General features: G+C 36.8%; 1 protein-coding gene across 1 annotated transcript in view; it reads left to right on the plus strand.

Annotated features, from left to right (window-relative positions):
• USH2A (usherin) overlaps positions 1-16,634 on the plus strand; it is a 374,258-nt gene that overhangs the window by 260,712 nt on the left and 96,912 nt on the right. The window contains exons 43-47 of the mRNA XM_041477027.1: positions 1,347-1,510; positions 3,484-3,693; positions 5,055-5,257; positions 7,062-7,174; positions 13,378-13,576. Of these exons, the coding sequence (XP_041332961.1) occupies positions 1,347-1,510; positions 3,484-3,693; positions 5,055-5,257; positions 7,062-7,174; positions 13,378-13,576 (889 nt within the window). The remainder of the gene's footprint in view (positions 1-1,346; positions 1,511-3,483; positions 3,694-5,054; positions 5,258-7,061; positions 7,175-13,377; positions 13,577-16,634) is intronic.

Consider the following 16,634-nt stretch of genomic DNA (forward strand, 5'->3'; position numbering starts at 1 on the left):
CAACCTGCAGCTATGTTTTTGCAGTTAACAACTCAGGAGTTTGTGGCAAGAGAGAAGATGCTCAAGCACTCAAACCTTCTTTTTCCCAAAGGAAAATTCACATGTCAGCATTTATTTTCATTTGTCATATTTCAAGCAAGTTTCAGAATTACTGATCTTGTCAGATGGTTTCTTCATTTCTAACAGGCTACAACAGACTCATTTGATTTTCATTGTTGAAAATATGGATCAAAAAAAATGAATCACAAATTCTCATCAGTAAATTTCAAGACTAGAGTACTTTCTTTTTTCTTTTATTGTATGTGTGCTACAATGTCCAAGAAAGAACTAAATGTCTGCAAGTGACAGAAGAAGCAGAGAGAAAAATGTGTTTTGTATATTTTCCTTGTTTGTCAATGCTTGGAGTTAGTGTTGGAGCTAGTGAGTTCCCATTGAGTTGCTTTCTTCTCAATGGGACTGCTAAAACTTTTAAAAATCTTTTTCTTTGAAAAATCAGGGTGTTATACTAAAACATCTTAAATAAATACAAAATGTAAAGTAAATATACAGTGTGGGTGAGTAATTTTTGTACTGAAATTTCTAAATATTAGGCATTTATTGTACGCTCTTTATTGCATCTGTAGACATTTATCCCACTGCAGCTTCAGTGAAAATTTGAAAAACTGATCCTGAGTTTCTGTCTTTGTGCAGTTTTGTGGGAGGCTTTTTATGAGGAAATTAAATTTGAGATTACGAAATCCCACTTAAAGTACATTAGTATGTCTTTTGCTATAGGGAAGAAATGATGACGTGACAGTCACTTGGTTTACTAAATGCACATGTAAATTTAATAAATCTGTTTAATTGGAATATGCACGGTTCTGAGGAAAATTACTTTATTAAATGAATTTGAACTCCTAGGTGCCTTTTTTTGGGGTGTTTTTGTAGTGGAATAGTCCTGACTGTGTGGTGAATCCCTTTTGCAAATGAGACTCTGCAAGTTAAAATCAATGGGTTTCCCAAAAGAGGAAAAAAGCCTCATTTGATTAAATTCTGACCCAAATTTTGGCAGGTTGCCACCGCTGTAATTACATATTGAATAGAGCTATAATCTCTCAACACCTCAGAAGCTAAAACTATGAAGAAGTGAAATACTGTGTTTTATTTTTGTTACCATGTTAATCATGCTGAATAATTTCCACAAAATAGATTACTCTTATGAAGTCTTCATTGGTGCATCCCATACAGATGAGTTTTTGTGCAGGGGAGAAGAAACAGCAAAACTTTGGCACAGGCAGAAGGTTTACAGCAAATATTTTCTATGTCTGCATTTTTCATTCAATTTAATTATTTCTAAAATGTCTTAGGTACACGACATATGAGTACAAGCTCATAGTGCACAACGAGGTAGGATATACATCAAGTGAAGAAGTGATAGCTACTACATTAGCAGGATTACCAGAGAAGGGAAGTGTCCTCGTTGCACGTGCTGTTAATCACACTGCCGTGGAAGTGGAATGGTCAAAACCAAGTAAGTGTGCTTAGTATTTATTCCAGTAACTAGATGTTAACCTGCCATCACTTACCATGGCCTGCCTTGCTCTCAGAGGAAACACAGTCCTTGCCTTGATTTATAATATACCTAAATGTCCTTGAAAGGAGAGGAAAGAAATAGGAAAAAAAAGTGCACATTTTGCTCTTTCTCAGTCATGTTTGTATTTATTATATGCTCTTTCTGCAGAATGAGAATAGTGAAAATGAAGAAATAGTTAATGTAAACTTGTGAGACGTATAAAGCAGTACTATACAAAATCCTGTTGTCTTTGTGGCCTATTTCATCCCTTTGTATAAAAAATTTACATCTACATTCCTTCACAATGAGAAGATTCCCTTTCTCTTTCTTTATGCTCTGCTCCTTAAAATGAATTTAGCTAATTTCTCTAGTTGGTTTGTTAATACAGCAGAGGGGAATTTCTTCATGACTTAAATGCAAATGATATTGTAAGGACTGGGTGCTGATTTGCAACAAATTTAGTCTCTTTATTTTATAATTGCATGCCTGAAGTGAGCATGCTTATAAAAACTGACAAATGTAATAGATCTGAAGCAGCTCACTGAAGTTTCATTACCTTGGTAATCTAAACCCCTGACCTTCTAGATGTAGGTAATGCAATCTAGTTTTATTTTCATTCATATCTTAGAAATTTCCTCCATATATGTTTGTGAATGTAGAAGTTAAACACCAAGACAAGGCCATTCATTATTTGAAAACCTCATCATATTTTATTATTTCTTATGTTGCAAATAAGCATATTAACTATTTTGTTTGTCAGTTTTTCATTCTTTTTTATAATATCAGTTTTTAAATTAGTTTTGTGTTTTCTTTGGGAACTTGGAAGCCATCAATATAAGTTACCTTGCTGTCTTTCCCTACTGAAAGTTTCTGACTTCTAAGGATTTAGGCCTTGTATCAGTACCACTTAAAAGTGGGGTATCATTTTTGATTAAGAGTTTCAATGACAAACCCATATATTATTAAGTCTGAAAAAATGCTTTTGGCTTTTATCAGTGCTCTGCCTCAATGAGCTGAGTCCTGTTCCGTAGCATGGTGTGTCATTTCAAGATTTTTGTGTTAGTGCTTACAGTTTTCGTTGTAATTATACTTTTCATCTCGATGCCTAGTGGAAAAGAAGTTGCATTTAGTCAGACCTGAACTTAAACTGTTTGACAAAGGACAGATAAGATAACAGATGACATCTGAGTCACTAAAATGGAGAAGACTTACCTGGAATCTGCGTTTATCCGTCAGCTCAGACCAGTGAATATCATTCCCTGTGTAGCCTGAAAACTGTACTGTTTTTTCTGTCTTTCTCTGAGGAAGTTAGTGCTGGGTAAAATACATTTTAGAAATAATTATGAGGATCTGGGGTTTTTGCCCTGTATGTATAATGCTTCAGGGTGTATTACAGCTTTGAATGTAGATGAGGTGCTCATGCTTGTTCTGAAATAATAACACATAGCTTCTCACTGTACTGTGAATGGCCAAAATGTCATTTGGGTAAAGCTGAATGTCACTGGAATTTATGGCACAGGCACAGGTCCTTTATTCATGGCTAGAGGAATAACACAGGATTGGAGTGGGCTCTAGGAAGTGTTGTTTGAAGGGAAGGAGCAAAAAGGCCTGCACCCCACTCCTTGCACTGGGTTTTGCTTATTAATTTGTTTATTCCATTGTGTTCATGGAGATGTGTAGAGAAAGCAAGCTTTCTCCAGTATTGGATAGGATGATGAACCATTAATGATTTTGACAAATTAGGGAGAGCAGTCTGTGTCACTTTTTAGAAGGGTGAGATTGGAGGCACTTGATGGAATCTTTCCTTTTTTATAAATAAGAGGTTCTGCATAAAAAATGGTTTACTCTTCACAATGAATGTTGTTGATAAGAGACTTGCTGACTGAAAATTTCCCAGTTGATGTCCCAATGTTTTTCCTTTCTTTTCCTAGCACTGCTGGATTTACAAGGAGATGTTGTTTACTACACCCTCTTCTTGAATTCTACTGATGAGAGAAGATCTCTGAGGGTCCAGGCTGATGTAAACTCTGTAGTCATAGATGATTTGCAGCCTAACACAGAGTATCAGATATTTTCTCAAGTTTTTAATGGAGTCCACAGCATCAACAGTGAAGTTGTGCATGTGACTACCTCAGATGGAGGTTGGTTAGCAGTGAATGCAACTTGGCTTAAAATCTGAGAATGAAATTGATTGATTTTTGTCAGGGTTGAGATCAGTCATCCTTCCATTATAAAATTTCCGGTATAAAGGGAAAAAGGTCTAAAACGTTAAAATGCTTAAGTGCTGGTTGTCATCATGTGGTAGATCAATAAACAGCCCCACTGAGACAGAAGCAAAAGCTCTAATAGCAGATATTAACCCAGTTTGTTCTCATCTTCTCCTGCATATTCCTGTCTGTGTGCACTAAGTTTGGAACTGAGTTCATCTCAATAAATGGTGGAATTTAGAAACAATTAAAGGGTTTTTTAAAATATTTTCTCTGTGAAGCAATGTGCTTTTGACATGACAGATGTACGTAAAGCCTTTCCTGAGTCACTAGAAACTCTGGGTGCAAGTTCAGCCTCTAAGAAAAGTCTTTATGAGTCATTTCTATGCCAGTGGGCAAGTGCAGAGCTGGGGGCAGAGGTTGAGGATAAAATAATAATAAAAATATTGTGCATCTGAAATGTGTTTAGAATGGTCTTTCTAATCTTTTTGCTTTATAAAGTCTCATTATAAACATTATAATATCATTACCTCAGAAGCAAGTGTTCCAGGTCATTAGCAAAGCACTTTAAGGGAGGATTCCATTTCCTTTCTCATGCCAAAGGTCAGCACCTTTTGTTTATAAAATAGAATTGATGGTAATGGCAATTTTTCTACTGGTAAAGATTCTTTCTTATGATAAAAATAGGCCTTTGCATAGTTATTTCTGACATGCTTAGATAATTATGTAATTTAACGCTAAGGAAGATGTCGGTTTTTTCCTTCTTTTTTTTTTTTTAATAAATGTTAGACTTCATCATTACCTAGAGTAATCAACATTTGAAACCATTTACATAATGGCAGTATTGCATATTGCTTCATCTATAAGGCTGATAATGTCACGTTCCATCAGACATAAGGTATTTTGGTCTCAGGTTTTGCTTTAAAAGCAAAATGCTCTATTCTTTTTTTTTTCCTTTTATTTGAAGAATTAGGAATGGGGAGACATAAAAATAATATTTGCATGTTGGCAGTGCAGATGTGTGAGTAATTTATCACCATATCTCACTGGCCACATACTACTGATGATTGACACTGTGCTGCTGGTATAAAGCATTTTACCATCAGCTCTCATGATTTCTAACTGAGAGTGTAATAAGCCAATTTACAGAAGACTACAGACTGTGATAACTTCATCAGAGGAAAGCAGATAAGCAGTGAACCCTTTGCTAAACCTAAATACTAATCTGCATTTGGTTAAACAAGTGCTTTTGCAGAGACAGCTGGAGTTTATTCAGTTTCTTCCTTTATTTCTAGAGCCTGAGGGCTTGTTCCCTCCAGAGGTTGTCATCATCAACAGTACAGCTGTACGTGTCATCTGGACATCGCCTTCAAACCCGAATGGTGTTGTCACAGGGTACTCTGTCTATGTAAATAACCAGCAGTACAAGACTGGAATGGGCGAGCCAGGATCCTTCCTTTTGGCAGATTTGTCTCCCTTCACTGTGTATGATATTCAGGTTAGAATATATTTTCTGGGTTGTGTGACATACTTTAATTTTACTTATTTACTTCTAATTGGATTTCCAAGAAAAATATTGTTTCATAAATATCTTTATACACATGGACATGTGTTTGCACTGATGCTTGTGTGCATATCCATACAAGGAATATATTTATTTTTAGGATATTTTGGTTTGTGTACACTTTTCATCACAAATTTCCATTATCTCCTTTTTCAAAGTGTCAAAACTCCATTTACTTTCCCTTAAATGCTCTGTGCTTCAGCATTAGCAAAGCCCCAACATATATTACAAAGAGGCAAAGATTCTACTCCTACTCATTAAAAGAAAATTGCAGTTGTTTAAGAAACATCAGTCGTGCATTGTATATCTGTACAGTGAAATAATTATGTTGCATTTGACACCCCATTATCAATTTTTTTTTCCTTATCCTTTTAAGGAGGCAGCAGAGCTGATCTCTGAAATCATCACAGTACTTTTTATGGTCTTGATATGTGCAACATTTTTTCTTTGCTTTTCCCTTTCTCTCTCTTTGCCTTACTAGTCACATATCTAGTGAAAGGCAAAAAAACAGTGGGCAGAACCATAATAATAAAAAAATAAATCTTTCTGTCCGGACTTCGTATTAATCTCTTCAAGAAATGGATTTTGACACTTAATTGTAATTATTCCTGTCTATTTCATGAAGGTTTGGTTTACATTATTATATATGAGATAAACTTAGTAGTACCTGTATACTTAATTCTGAAAATTTGCAGCCAGTTACTCCATGCCATAAATAAACATCACAGTAACAGGCACACTGTAACAGATTTCCATGTTCCAGCCCCTCTGAAGCAGCAAACCTCCATCCATGAATACACATATGACTTTCTGAATGCCACTTGGAAACACATTTGTCTTTTCTCAATAACAATGCAAATTCAGTGTACTGCCTCACTTATAGACTCTCTATATTAATTTACCATGGCCACCTTCTGTTGCTTGAGATGTTAATTATTCTTCTCTTCTGCTGCACTAGTATTTATATCTGCATCAATGTGATAGGTAAAACCAAAATAAGATGCCTTTCTTTTTTTTTTTTCTTTTGATTCTTTTTCTTCTTTTCCTGCAAACAATATTATCTTGGATGCATATGCATTTCACTGGTAATCTTACTGCATTATTTTTAATTTTCATGCTTTTTTTATTTGGAGTAACTTCCCTTTTGACAATACAGAAACAATGTTATGATCCTTCATTACCTATTTCACTTTTCTTAGTTTAATCCTAAGAATTGAAGGAATATTAATTTATTTCTGCGACATGTTTTCATAAAAAATTGTATCATTTCTATTTGCATTTCTTATGTTTAATTTACAAAATAGACATGAAGGAATAGGACACACTAAAGAAAAATTATTTTTATTTTTATGTGTATATAGTATATAGTAGGAATAGAAAGATTACTCAAGGCCTCAAATGAAAGCACATTTTTTTCAGTATTGCGTACCGGGGTCTACATATACACGCAGACAAACAAGTTCACTGCAACTCTTTTGGTGATAATTTAATAGAAAACAGCAATTAGTGCCAGAGGGCTGCATGTACCCTTCTTTTGAAAATGGTGTGGGAAAATGTGATACAGTGCAGTATATCTTTGGCAGATATACTTCTCTCAAAGCTGCAGTATTTTCCTGGCTGTATGGAATCTCTTAAATAGAAAAGAATTAAGTCTTGGGTGAAGAGAAAGTCTAAACATGTAGTGGGGCTGAAAAATTTCTGCAGCTGAATTTGTGAACATCCTGTTCCTCTCCATCAGATTGAAGCCTGCACGGTGTATGCCTGTGTGAGGAGCAATGGGACCCAGATCACCACTGTGGAAGATGAGCCAAAGCAGCTGTCAGCACCCATTATTCACATAATTGGCCCAAGGTACTGTGCTATAGGTGGCTTTCATGTATCAGGGACATTTGTAGTGAGAATGGGGACCAGAATGTAAAGTTGTCTTTTCAAAATGGAATAAGGTCCATGAAAGAATTCAGTATGCACTTTGAAAACATTTTTAGTGGTTGTTATCTTTGGTCTTGGAGTTTTTTCACTGAAAGATCAATCAAAGAAGTTTCACCCTTGGTTGATTGTACATACCCATTTGGGTATCACTGTGCTGTGATAATAAATAAGGCATTAGTGGAAATAGTTGGGAGAAGAAGTGTAGTGGAATGAAAATTATCACATTCTGCTGTCAGTTAAGAAGAGGAAGATTAATGTTCGGGGAGCAATGTGATGCTGATAATGGAAACTTAGAATAATTCTGGCTAAAAAAAAAGTCACCTATCACAGCAGTAAGAATTAGTAAGCTATCTGAAAAGGCGTGCATATCTGTGTCTCCTTGAACCACTGTTTGCAAACTGCCTACCCACTACATCCACAGGCATGGGCAAACTTCTCAATTTTAAAGGGAGCATCAAATTTGCAGTCCTTAGAAGCAGCCAAATAGTAGCTTATACAGTGATTCTTTGGGAGTTAATAACTTCCAAAGACAAAATAAAACTCAACCTGCAAACTCATTTTTCAGAATTACACCAACAGTAAAGCAGTTAACCTCCTGTGTTTGTGTTATTGTTCCTGTGATTTTCCTCTTCTGGTGGAGTATGCTCATTAGCAGTGTTTCTTTCATCAAAAGAAAAACAAATCTTTTGAAAATAACTAGTATCTAACATCTGAGCTGTCAGAAATGGCCAACAGAATGGAGTTGCTACTCCAGTCTCTTAAGGACTTCAGCTTCCTGTTTGCTATTTGTATGTTTTGCTTGAATTGAGTATTTGTCTCTCTGTAAGGGTGAAATTAAGCTTGCTATTTTTCTGTCACACATCTAGATACAGTCAAAGCTTGTTTGATGATAAGAACCCAATTCAGGATCTCATCTTTTGCCCTTGGCTTTAACTTATGTATGCCTTTTTCTGTACTGTCTATACTTGTCTGTACTGCAAACACTTATACATGTTTCTGCTATTACATATAGACTAAATATGTCATAACACATGAATGCAAAAGGATCAAAAATGCTTTCCTACTTTATAATCTGCTCACCCAGAAACAGACTCTGTTTCTACACTGTCTTTTCCTACATGTCATATTATCATCAGCTGTTCTTATATCCCAAAAGAATACTAACTACTGATCGATTGCCCAGACATGTCTGGCCATGGCCTACATGTGCCCCGGGTAGTTCATTTATTTGCCACGGTGGATTTGCTAGAGTGGAATTTAATCAATAGCTAATTCATTAATTCTGGTCCTCTAGTATGTAGGGATTGAGCAGTATAAAAATGACTGGCTGGCTTCAGCTTTGATTGAAATATGACAAACACTACAGCTGACAGCCTTGGCAGGTGCTGGTCTGAATATGAATTTTGCTTATTTATCCACTGTAAAAGAAAAAGCTTGAGCAAAAAAAAAAAACCAACCCAGTTTGTATGGACAAGAGGACATTTTAATACTTACCTGTCATCAGAGAGCAAAAAAAGGCATTTCTAGGTATAGGCTCATGGGATACCTGAGATATAATAAAACCTGTGCAGTTTATTGTCTTTAATTGGAATCATGAAGTTTTCCCCTCTTCTGAATCAGTGTGGGGGGCTGTATTATTGATGAGAATGCTGTAGGAGAATGTCTTTGTAGCATTCACAAATAATTGTTTTAAAATTTGCCTCAAGGTGATACATGACAGAAATTATAATTTCACCCACCAACTTAGAAGTCTTTCTGATAGCAACTCCATCCATGCTGTTCTAATGAAGGTTATACCACCAGAGCCATTATAAATACCTTACTTTTCCACCCCATACACTTAATAACTCAGCTTCAGGCTGAAACTTGGCACAAAAGGTTGCAGTCTGATATAATTATTTTATAATGCCAGACTTCAAATAGAAAACAGTGTGGCACCCAGTCCTGGAGTCCTAAGTCAGGTTCTGTTCTTGCCTGCATTTAGGGTTTTTGGGAGGAGTGGTTGCATTGACCATGTTTAGGTAGAAACAAATGCTGCTGAAATCAGATACATTTGTGGTTTATTTTGTTTTTAATTACGACCTCAGGGTTTGACTCTGTAGACAAGTATCCTATTTTATTGCACAGTTCAGAAAGTTTTCTGAGTACTGAATGCATGTGGATACTGACTGAAAGTTTGGGTAGTGGATTTAATTCTCATGGTGTGTTGGAATATAGCTCATTCCACTGTAAAACACTCTTCTTCTTTCTCTTTTTCCTTGTAATACTGCAATTCTGTTGCATGCCTAATGCAAAGGTTGATGGTTCAGAAAGCACCTTGGCCTAATCTAGGTAATCTAGAGAAAATCCGTCACAGGTTCATGAAGAGAGGGCCCTTTAAGTATCTTGAGGGGAACCAGAAACCCTGGACAGGGTGTAATGGAAAGCTCACAGAAAATAAGGCCATGGGAAAAAAGTTGGGTGAATTCTTTGGCTTGGTGTTCAGTATCATGGGACTTTAAAAGGTTGCTATATCTGTTGCTATTTGTGAGTGAATGAGGAGGAGAAATTATTTCAAATGAACATGCCAGTGAAAAAGATTTCAGGAAAAAATGGATACAACATAGCAACAAATAATTAGAATTATGGTATTTGCTCATGAGTTCTAAAAGAAATCAAATATGAAAGTGTCAAACTGCTGTGCCATGTTAAAAAACCTTTAAATTGGTCTCATTACTGGACAAATGGAAAGTGAGAAAATGTAGTGCAGATTGTATGTAGCAAGGGAATACTGGGAATTAAAGACCAGGGAATCTCATTTTCCATACTGGGAAAATGGTCAGAAGACACCTGTTTGGTCTCCCTACCCTAGTCATGGGGAACACGAAGCACTGAAAAGTTTCTCCTGGAAGTTTGTAGCAACAGCAGAGGTGTGATGCCATTTATCAGCGTGTCTGGACTGTGTCATACTGCCTTCTCTAATTATGTCAGCCCTGCATCCACCATGCAGCAGGTACTTAACTCCTGTACAATAGTGCTGCAGCAGTTGCTCAGTATGTGTGATCTCCTGATGAGGGAAATATTTCACCCGCTAGTCATTAATAATAGCAGTGTTCCCTATCTTAAGACTGTCAGGTGAATCTTGTGATTTTTTTTTTAATTTTTTTTTTTATCTCCAGCTCCTAAAAGGCAAAGTCATTAAATCTTTGATTTTTTGAATTTAACTCTTGCATGTGATGAGACTAATGAAAGATTCATTATCAAGAATCTGAAGAGAAGCCTTGATATATCTTTAATCTTCATCGTTTAACTTTTACTACTGTATTGAGAAAAAAAAATAAAATCAGGAGTCCTTTTCTGCCTTATGGACACTTGGAGCTGGTGATGAAGCAGGCAAACCCCAGAAATATATTTCGGAAGTCTGTTTATCAATATATATCTGAATCATTACCAAAATAAATAAAAAAACCTGTTATTTTTCATGTGTTAAAAAAAATTCTACCTGGAAATGTCAAAAATAATTGTCTTTATATTCTTGAGCTGAACGATTTCACTTTGCTCTCCTTCACAAAAGCAGATACACGCTCATGGATATGTTTGAAATTGTTATCTCCTGAAAGTGTTTTTGTGCACTTGTAGTCTGAAACAGATTGTTTCTGGGAACCTGGCTAGGCTGCCTTGCCTGCGTCAGTGTTTTCACCTCAGTGTCAGCAGTGGGACCCATCCAGCACAGGAACATCCATAAATGGCAGACACCTGGAGTAGTCTCTGGGCAGACAAGGGTTATACCCCACCTCTGTGGTGTTGCACGTTTTTTGTCTATCCCTACAATTTATGATTCTGCTTCTACAGGTCAGGCTGTGGGCACTTCCCAGGGTAGAGACAACTCCAGTGTATCCCACAGGGACTGCCTGGGTGGCAGGAGAGGACAGGCAGCCTCTGTCCCCGTGTTCCTGCAGCTGTGTCAGGTGCACCACACACGACACAGCTGCCTGCACACTAAAGCGCCCATCATGTCCCATTAAATCTGCACCTGCTTAAGAAGACTTTCAGCTCAGCCTTCAGATGGGGGATGTCAAAAAGCCTCTGCAGTACCATGAAAACCCTGCTGTTCTTTTTAAAACTGAGCTGTGCACTGCTCTTGCTGTGTTGCCACGATTTGCTGTGGGTGGCAAGCATCTGAAGGTGTAGACATAACTGAAACACCCATAAAATTGTGAAAGGGTCCGCTTGTCTATGAGCCTGTTCTGGAAGGTCATGCTAAACTTTACCTTGTTGGCACTGGTTGGTGAACTACCCATTCCACACAATTACCTTGTTCAGCTGCAGTTTTTCTTTATATCAGGCTATCTCCACCCCAATTGTGTATCCATCAAATAATGATAAAGTGATTGCTTGTTAAAAGAAGGAAATACATACTGAGCTCTGCAGAAAAGGCAAAATGCTTAAATCATTGTGTTAATTTTTGGGCCTAATTTTAAATTATATTAGAGAGAAATGTGACTTGAAAAACTGCAAAAAACTGGCACAATACTCTGAAAATATACTCATGAGGGTCTGAATTAAACTTGTAGAAAGCAAATCATTCAAAAACATGACTGGGAGTGCTTTCTTTGCTCCTGTGATCTATTCTGTGCAAAGACCAGGAGAGAGTTACAATGGCATTTACAAAGGTTAAAGTACTGCCATTGTTTTCCTTTTCTTTTTTACCATTTTTTTTCCTGAAGTTTATATAATGTATTTTCCTGCTTTTCTGTTTTTACATGTAACATAATATAAATGTGGATGAGTACATTTGAGTATGTGTTCATGTGTATGTGGTAGAATAGGTAGAAAATACAAAATAGCAATGGATGGAATATGGAATTAAATCTATGATTCAGATGAAGACCTTGGAATGATAATGGCAACTCTACAAGACACCTGGGTGAATATATTTCCTCACAGGTGATATTAATTCCTGGTCTGCAAAGCCTAATTCGGTGTGTATTCCTCTGTTTATAGCTCAAGCAAGTGAAATAATAGTTCACTTATTTTTATTCTGTTAAGATGTCAAAGTTTATCTCAGCAGCTGCTGTTTCACTGTAGCATTTTCACTTTAAATTAATGCTAATTTCTGATGTCACTGGCATTCTGACAGTGACTGTGTAATTGGGACAAGCAGATTAAAAAGAGGTACTTGGAGCCTAACTATGCAGTGTTGTCAGTCCTCCTATTGATCTGCATGTAGCATTGAGATCTCTTTCTCTCTACCCAAAGAGTCACAGTGAAAGGAATTTGTGTCTTATGCAAGACTCCACAGTGATCATACAAGAAATGAAAGATTCATTTGAAATATCAGTGGAAGATATGTATTTTTGTTTCAAATGTCCCTTTTCTTTTTTTTTTTTAATTCATCATAGTCCTAAGTGAGTTTTTCAAGGAAATATCTACACATTTTTAGTAGTGATAGTCATGCTGCAGCTGAGCATGATTTAATAGCCCTTAAGAGATTTTCTTTCTTAAACTGATAATGGTCTGATATCAAACCTGAAATCACCTATAGGATTTTGTTCTACAGACAATCTCTGCAGGTTGCTGCAGTGATACTTTTCCACTCAGATGTCTTGAGTCTTAGTAGTGATAAACACTTCCATCTTTTACTTTTAATTTAATGTCAATGAAAATATTTAAGTACAGAAGGGACCTAGTGCTTACTGATGCTGTAGTGAGTTTTAATTCTACACTGAAGAATACATCTCAAAACAAAATCCTTTTTTTGTTTTAAACAAGGGAAATGCAAGATTAAGACAAGCCTGTTCTAAGTGATGGCTGAGCACAATGTGAGTAAGCTGCACTGGCAAAGGCAAAGAGGGAAAGGAGTTATGAAATGAAAAGTGTAAAATGCTAGCTAGTTTATTACAGATTAGTTTCCAGAAGTGGGAATGAGATGTTATTTAAACAGCAACATTTAAGGACTTTGATTGTGTGTTTGATTAGTTTTCATGGAGTATTGCACATACTGACACTTGTTAGAAACTTCAAAATGTTTCACTCCATGTGGACTAGTGTAAAAAGGACCTGCTGAATGCTAATAGTTTAATGTAGGTAGCTATAGAGGCATAAATACATCCAGAAGTTGAACAGTGTTGATTTTCATATTGCAGATCCCTTCAAATCAACTGGGCATCGCCCGGACAGCCAAACGGCATTATCCTGGGATATGAACTCCTACGTAAAGCGTGGCAGAAGTGTACTTCATTGAAAACTCCAAGGAGCAGCAGAAGTAATAGAATGTGCATCTCATTAGAATGTAAAAAGGATGAAAATATCTGTGGAGAAGTGTGTTATCACCCAGAATCTGAGGTACTGCCATATTCTTAAGTTACTTATATAATGAAAAATATTTTTAGGAAGAGGTGTGTACACCAAACCTCTAGTTATCAGAGAAAAGGAAGTGGAGGGTTCTGCTTCTTTTTGATACTCTAAAATTAAAGCTCTGATAGCTATCTTGAAATTCTTTAAAATCAACTATGGATATTTGAGCTCATTACAAGGATAGCTGTGTGTGAGTCAGCTGATGACAAGTGATTCTCTTAAGTCTTTGTTTGTTGACCTTATTTTTCCTTTTAAGAGAAATGAATTGGTAAGCATTTATGAATGTGTTCATTAACACTTTGGTTTGGTGCAGTGTTGAAGTGAATCTCCAAATTGTTTTAATTTATAACATGCTGGTTAAGGGTAGAAGTAATTTTAACACATGTAAATTGAATTCCTTGCGCAGGAAGCTGAGCCAGAACCTGTGTTTCAAAAACCCTTCAAATATGTTGCAGGTCTGGATGGGGACTTCAGTTTCCCAGCCACTTCACAACCTCACTTCACAACATCAAACTTCTGAAGTTTCTTCCCTTCAGAAAGCTTTGCTTCATGTGTATAGTGCATAGCCAAGAATTGTATAGCCAAGAATTCAGGCTGTATCGGTGTTCCCAAGTAAATCATACAAGCCATGGATAATGAAGTTTGGGGAGCACCACCTCTTGAGTCCACCAACACAGCCCCATTGTTACAAATTACATGGTGGATACACATAGATCTCAGTACGTATTTTTGCACCTTACTTGGGCCAGTTGGCACCAAATAGGGAGGAGCTGTTGACTCTTTCAAAGGCAGAGAGGCCCTGCAGAGAGACCTCAACAAATTAAGAGAGATGGGCAGCCACCAACCTTATGAAGTTTAACAAGTGAAAGTGCTGGATGCTGTACCTGCGACAGGGCAACCCCTGTAAATATGTGGTAGTTCATATGGCTCCTTTAGCATAAAGTCATCTCACTTGACCACTGAAAGGCCACAGGAAATTTCTGGGTGCATGCAGAATTTGAAAAACGCTAGCAAATCTATAAAGTTTCTCTCTGTGTGAGGAATTATTCCTCAAATCTTGCATGGCAAATGGTGGTTATTAACATGGTTTGCTGGGTTTTTTTCTCCCCCCTTTTAAGTTATTCCTTGGCTAAATGCTTAATGACCAGATTCTTCAGTAGACAAAATCTATTTAGATTCAGCTACAAGTGGGTAACTCTTACATGACAATGATGAGCAACTCTGAATGGGATCTATTGTGATTTGTCAGAGGCACTTTTAAGTTATGGCTATTTTCAGGTTAATCTTCATATGAGTTCCTGTTTAGGAGTAGGATCAATAGCATAGCAGGAGTCTGTAATGGTTTTTATTGACAAATGAGGTAGAAAGCTCTTAGTTTGAAAGTAAGATTTAATGTCATGAAATAGTGTCTCTATTTGTCAAAGACATCATCACATGTTCTGTGACTAAAGCAAACAGTATGTATTCACAAGATTCCCTGTCAGACAAGACAGTAATTAAGGGAGTGAGTTATTTGAGGGGTTCAAATCAAAATATAAATTATTCCAGCCAACATGGTTTTAGCTGTTGAATTCCCTTGAAAGCACTACTATATTAAATATAATTATTTCTGAAATCTTGCAAGAGAATTATGGCAGCCCTTTTTTCTAAAAGGTAAAATTATTTATTTCAGGTTTCTGGCATGGTAGACTTTTACTACATCTTGGCATATGCATGAATTAAATTTGCATTAAATTAATTTTAGAAGTTTTCCTCTTCATTTTTATTTTTTCAGTCTTCATACATTTGTGATAACTTTGAGCTTGGAGAATGTTCATTCATTTTTATAGCTTCCTGGCTTTCTAATTTTTTCTAATTAATTTTGCACTACATTGTTCTAATGGTCTCTCTATATTCTCCAAGACTGTGGTTAGGAGTGGGTGCTAGTTGTTAAGCAATGGATATATAATAAACGACTGGAAAGTCCACAGGAAACTGAAGCACTCATACATAAAATGACATGGGGGTAATTTTTGTAGGTGAGTTGATTAAAATTCCCCTCCCAGTGCTTTGTCTGGTTTGCTACATGTATCTACACTAGCCATCCAAAATATCTGTAAGAGACATCTACAGAGCTCTTAGTGCTTTTTGTGCTTTTTAAACTCAAGTCTGTGATAGGGACAACATAAGACAGTGGCAGCCCTCTCTCATATTTTTATAGAACTCACTGTCAGGCTTTTTGCTGGTGTTTGTGGTCCTTGGATTTGACAGTCTGCTGGACAGAAGCGAAAGGCAACACTGACCAGTGTGCACTTGTTCCAAAAGCCTCTTATCCCAGTGCCAGCTGGACTTCACAGAACCACAGAATGGTTTGGGTTGGAAGGGATGTTAAAGACCATCTCGTTCCATCCCCCTGCCATGGGCAGGCACACCTTCCACTAGACCAGGTTGCTTAAAGTCCCATCCAACCTCAACTATTCACCATATATTGTACTGCCAAATGCGAAGAGATGATACTGAGAATTAAATGCTGAGCAGCTTTAGCAATATTCAGATCCAGAATAACAAACAAGTTTTTTGATAATAGACTGGTCAGCAAAAGCAGGCAGTTGTATATAAATAGACAAATAGGTTGTGGAGTTCTCACTTTTGCTTGAGTCACTTATTGCATCTTGTTTACAAGACAAAATCTGGATCTAATTTCTGTCTTACAATTTTCTTGAAATAATGAGTGTAAAGTGATGGAAAACCAGGCCTTTTACGTAAAATTATTTCAAGATATGTCTATGGTTATTTATTAATCTTTCCTTATGGATTTATGGATTAAATTTGGAATCATTAGCTTGCTATTGTAAGACACAGCAGAAAAAGAGGGATTTGTTATGATTCAGCTACATAAGAGATCTCCAAAATTTAATCCGCTCCAGTAAAAGAAATACCGGGGTGTATTGTCAGTGTGCAGCAGAGTGGGATGCAGGGGCTGTTCATCCAGCACTGGCTGAGCTGGGTCCAGCCAAGTGGTGCAGCTCTGTGAGAAAGGCAGTGGGAAGCAGCCCAGCTGCCAGGC

This window comes from Pyrgilauda ruficollis, unplaced genomic scaffold, assembly GCF_017590135.1.
Source record: "Pyrgilauda ruficollis isolate IOZ18807 unplaced genomic scaffold, ASM1759013v1 scaffold4, whole genome shotgun sequence".
In the NCBI taxonomy this organism is placed as follows: domain Eukaryota; kingdom Metazoa; phylum Chordata; class Aves; order Passeriformes; family Passeridae; genus Pyrgilauda; species Pyrgilauda ruficollis.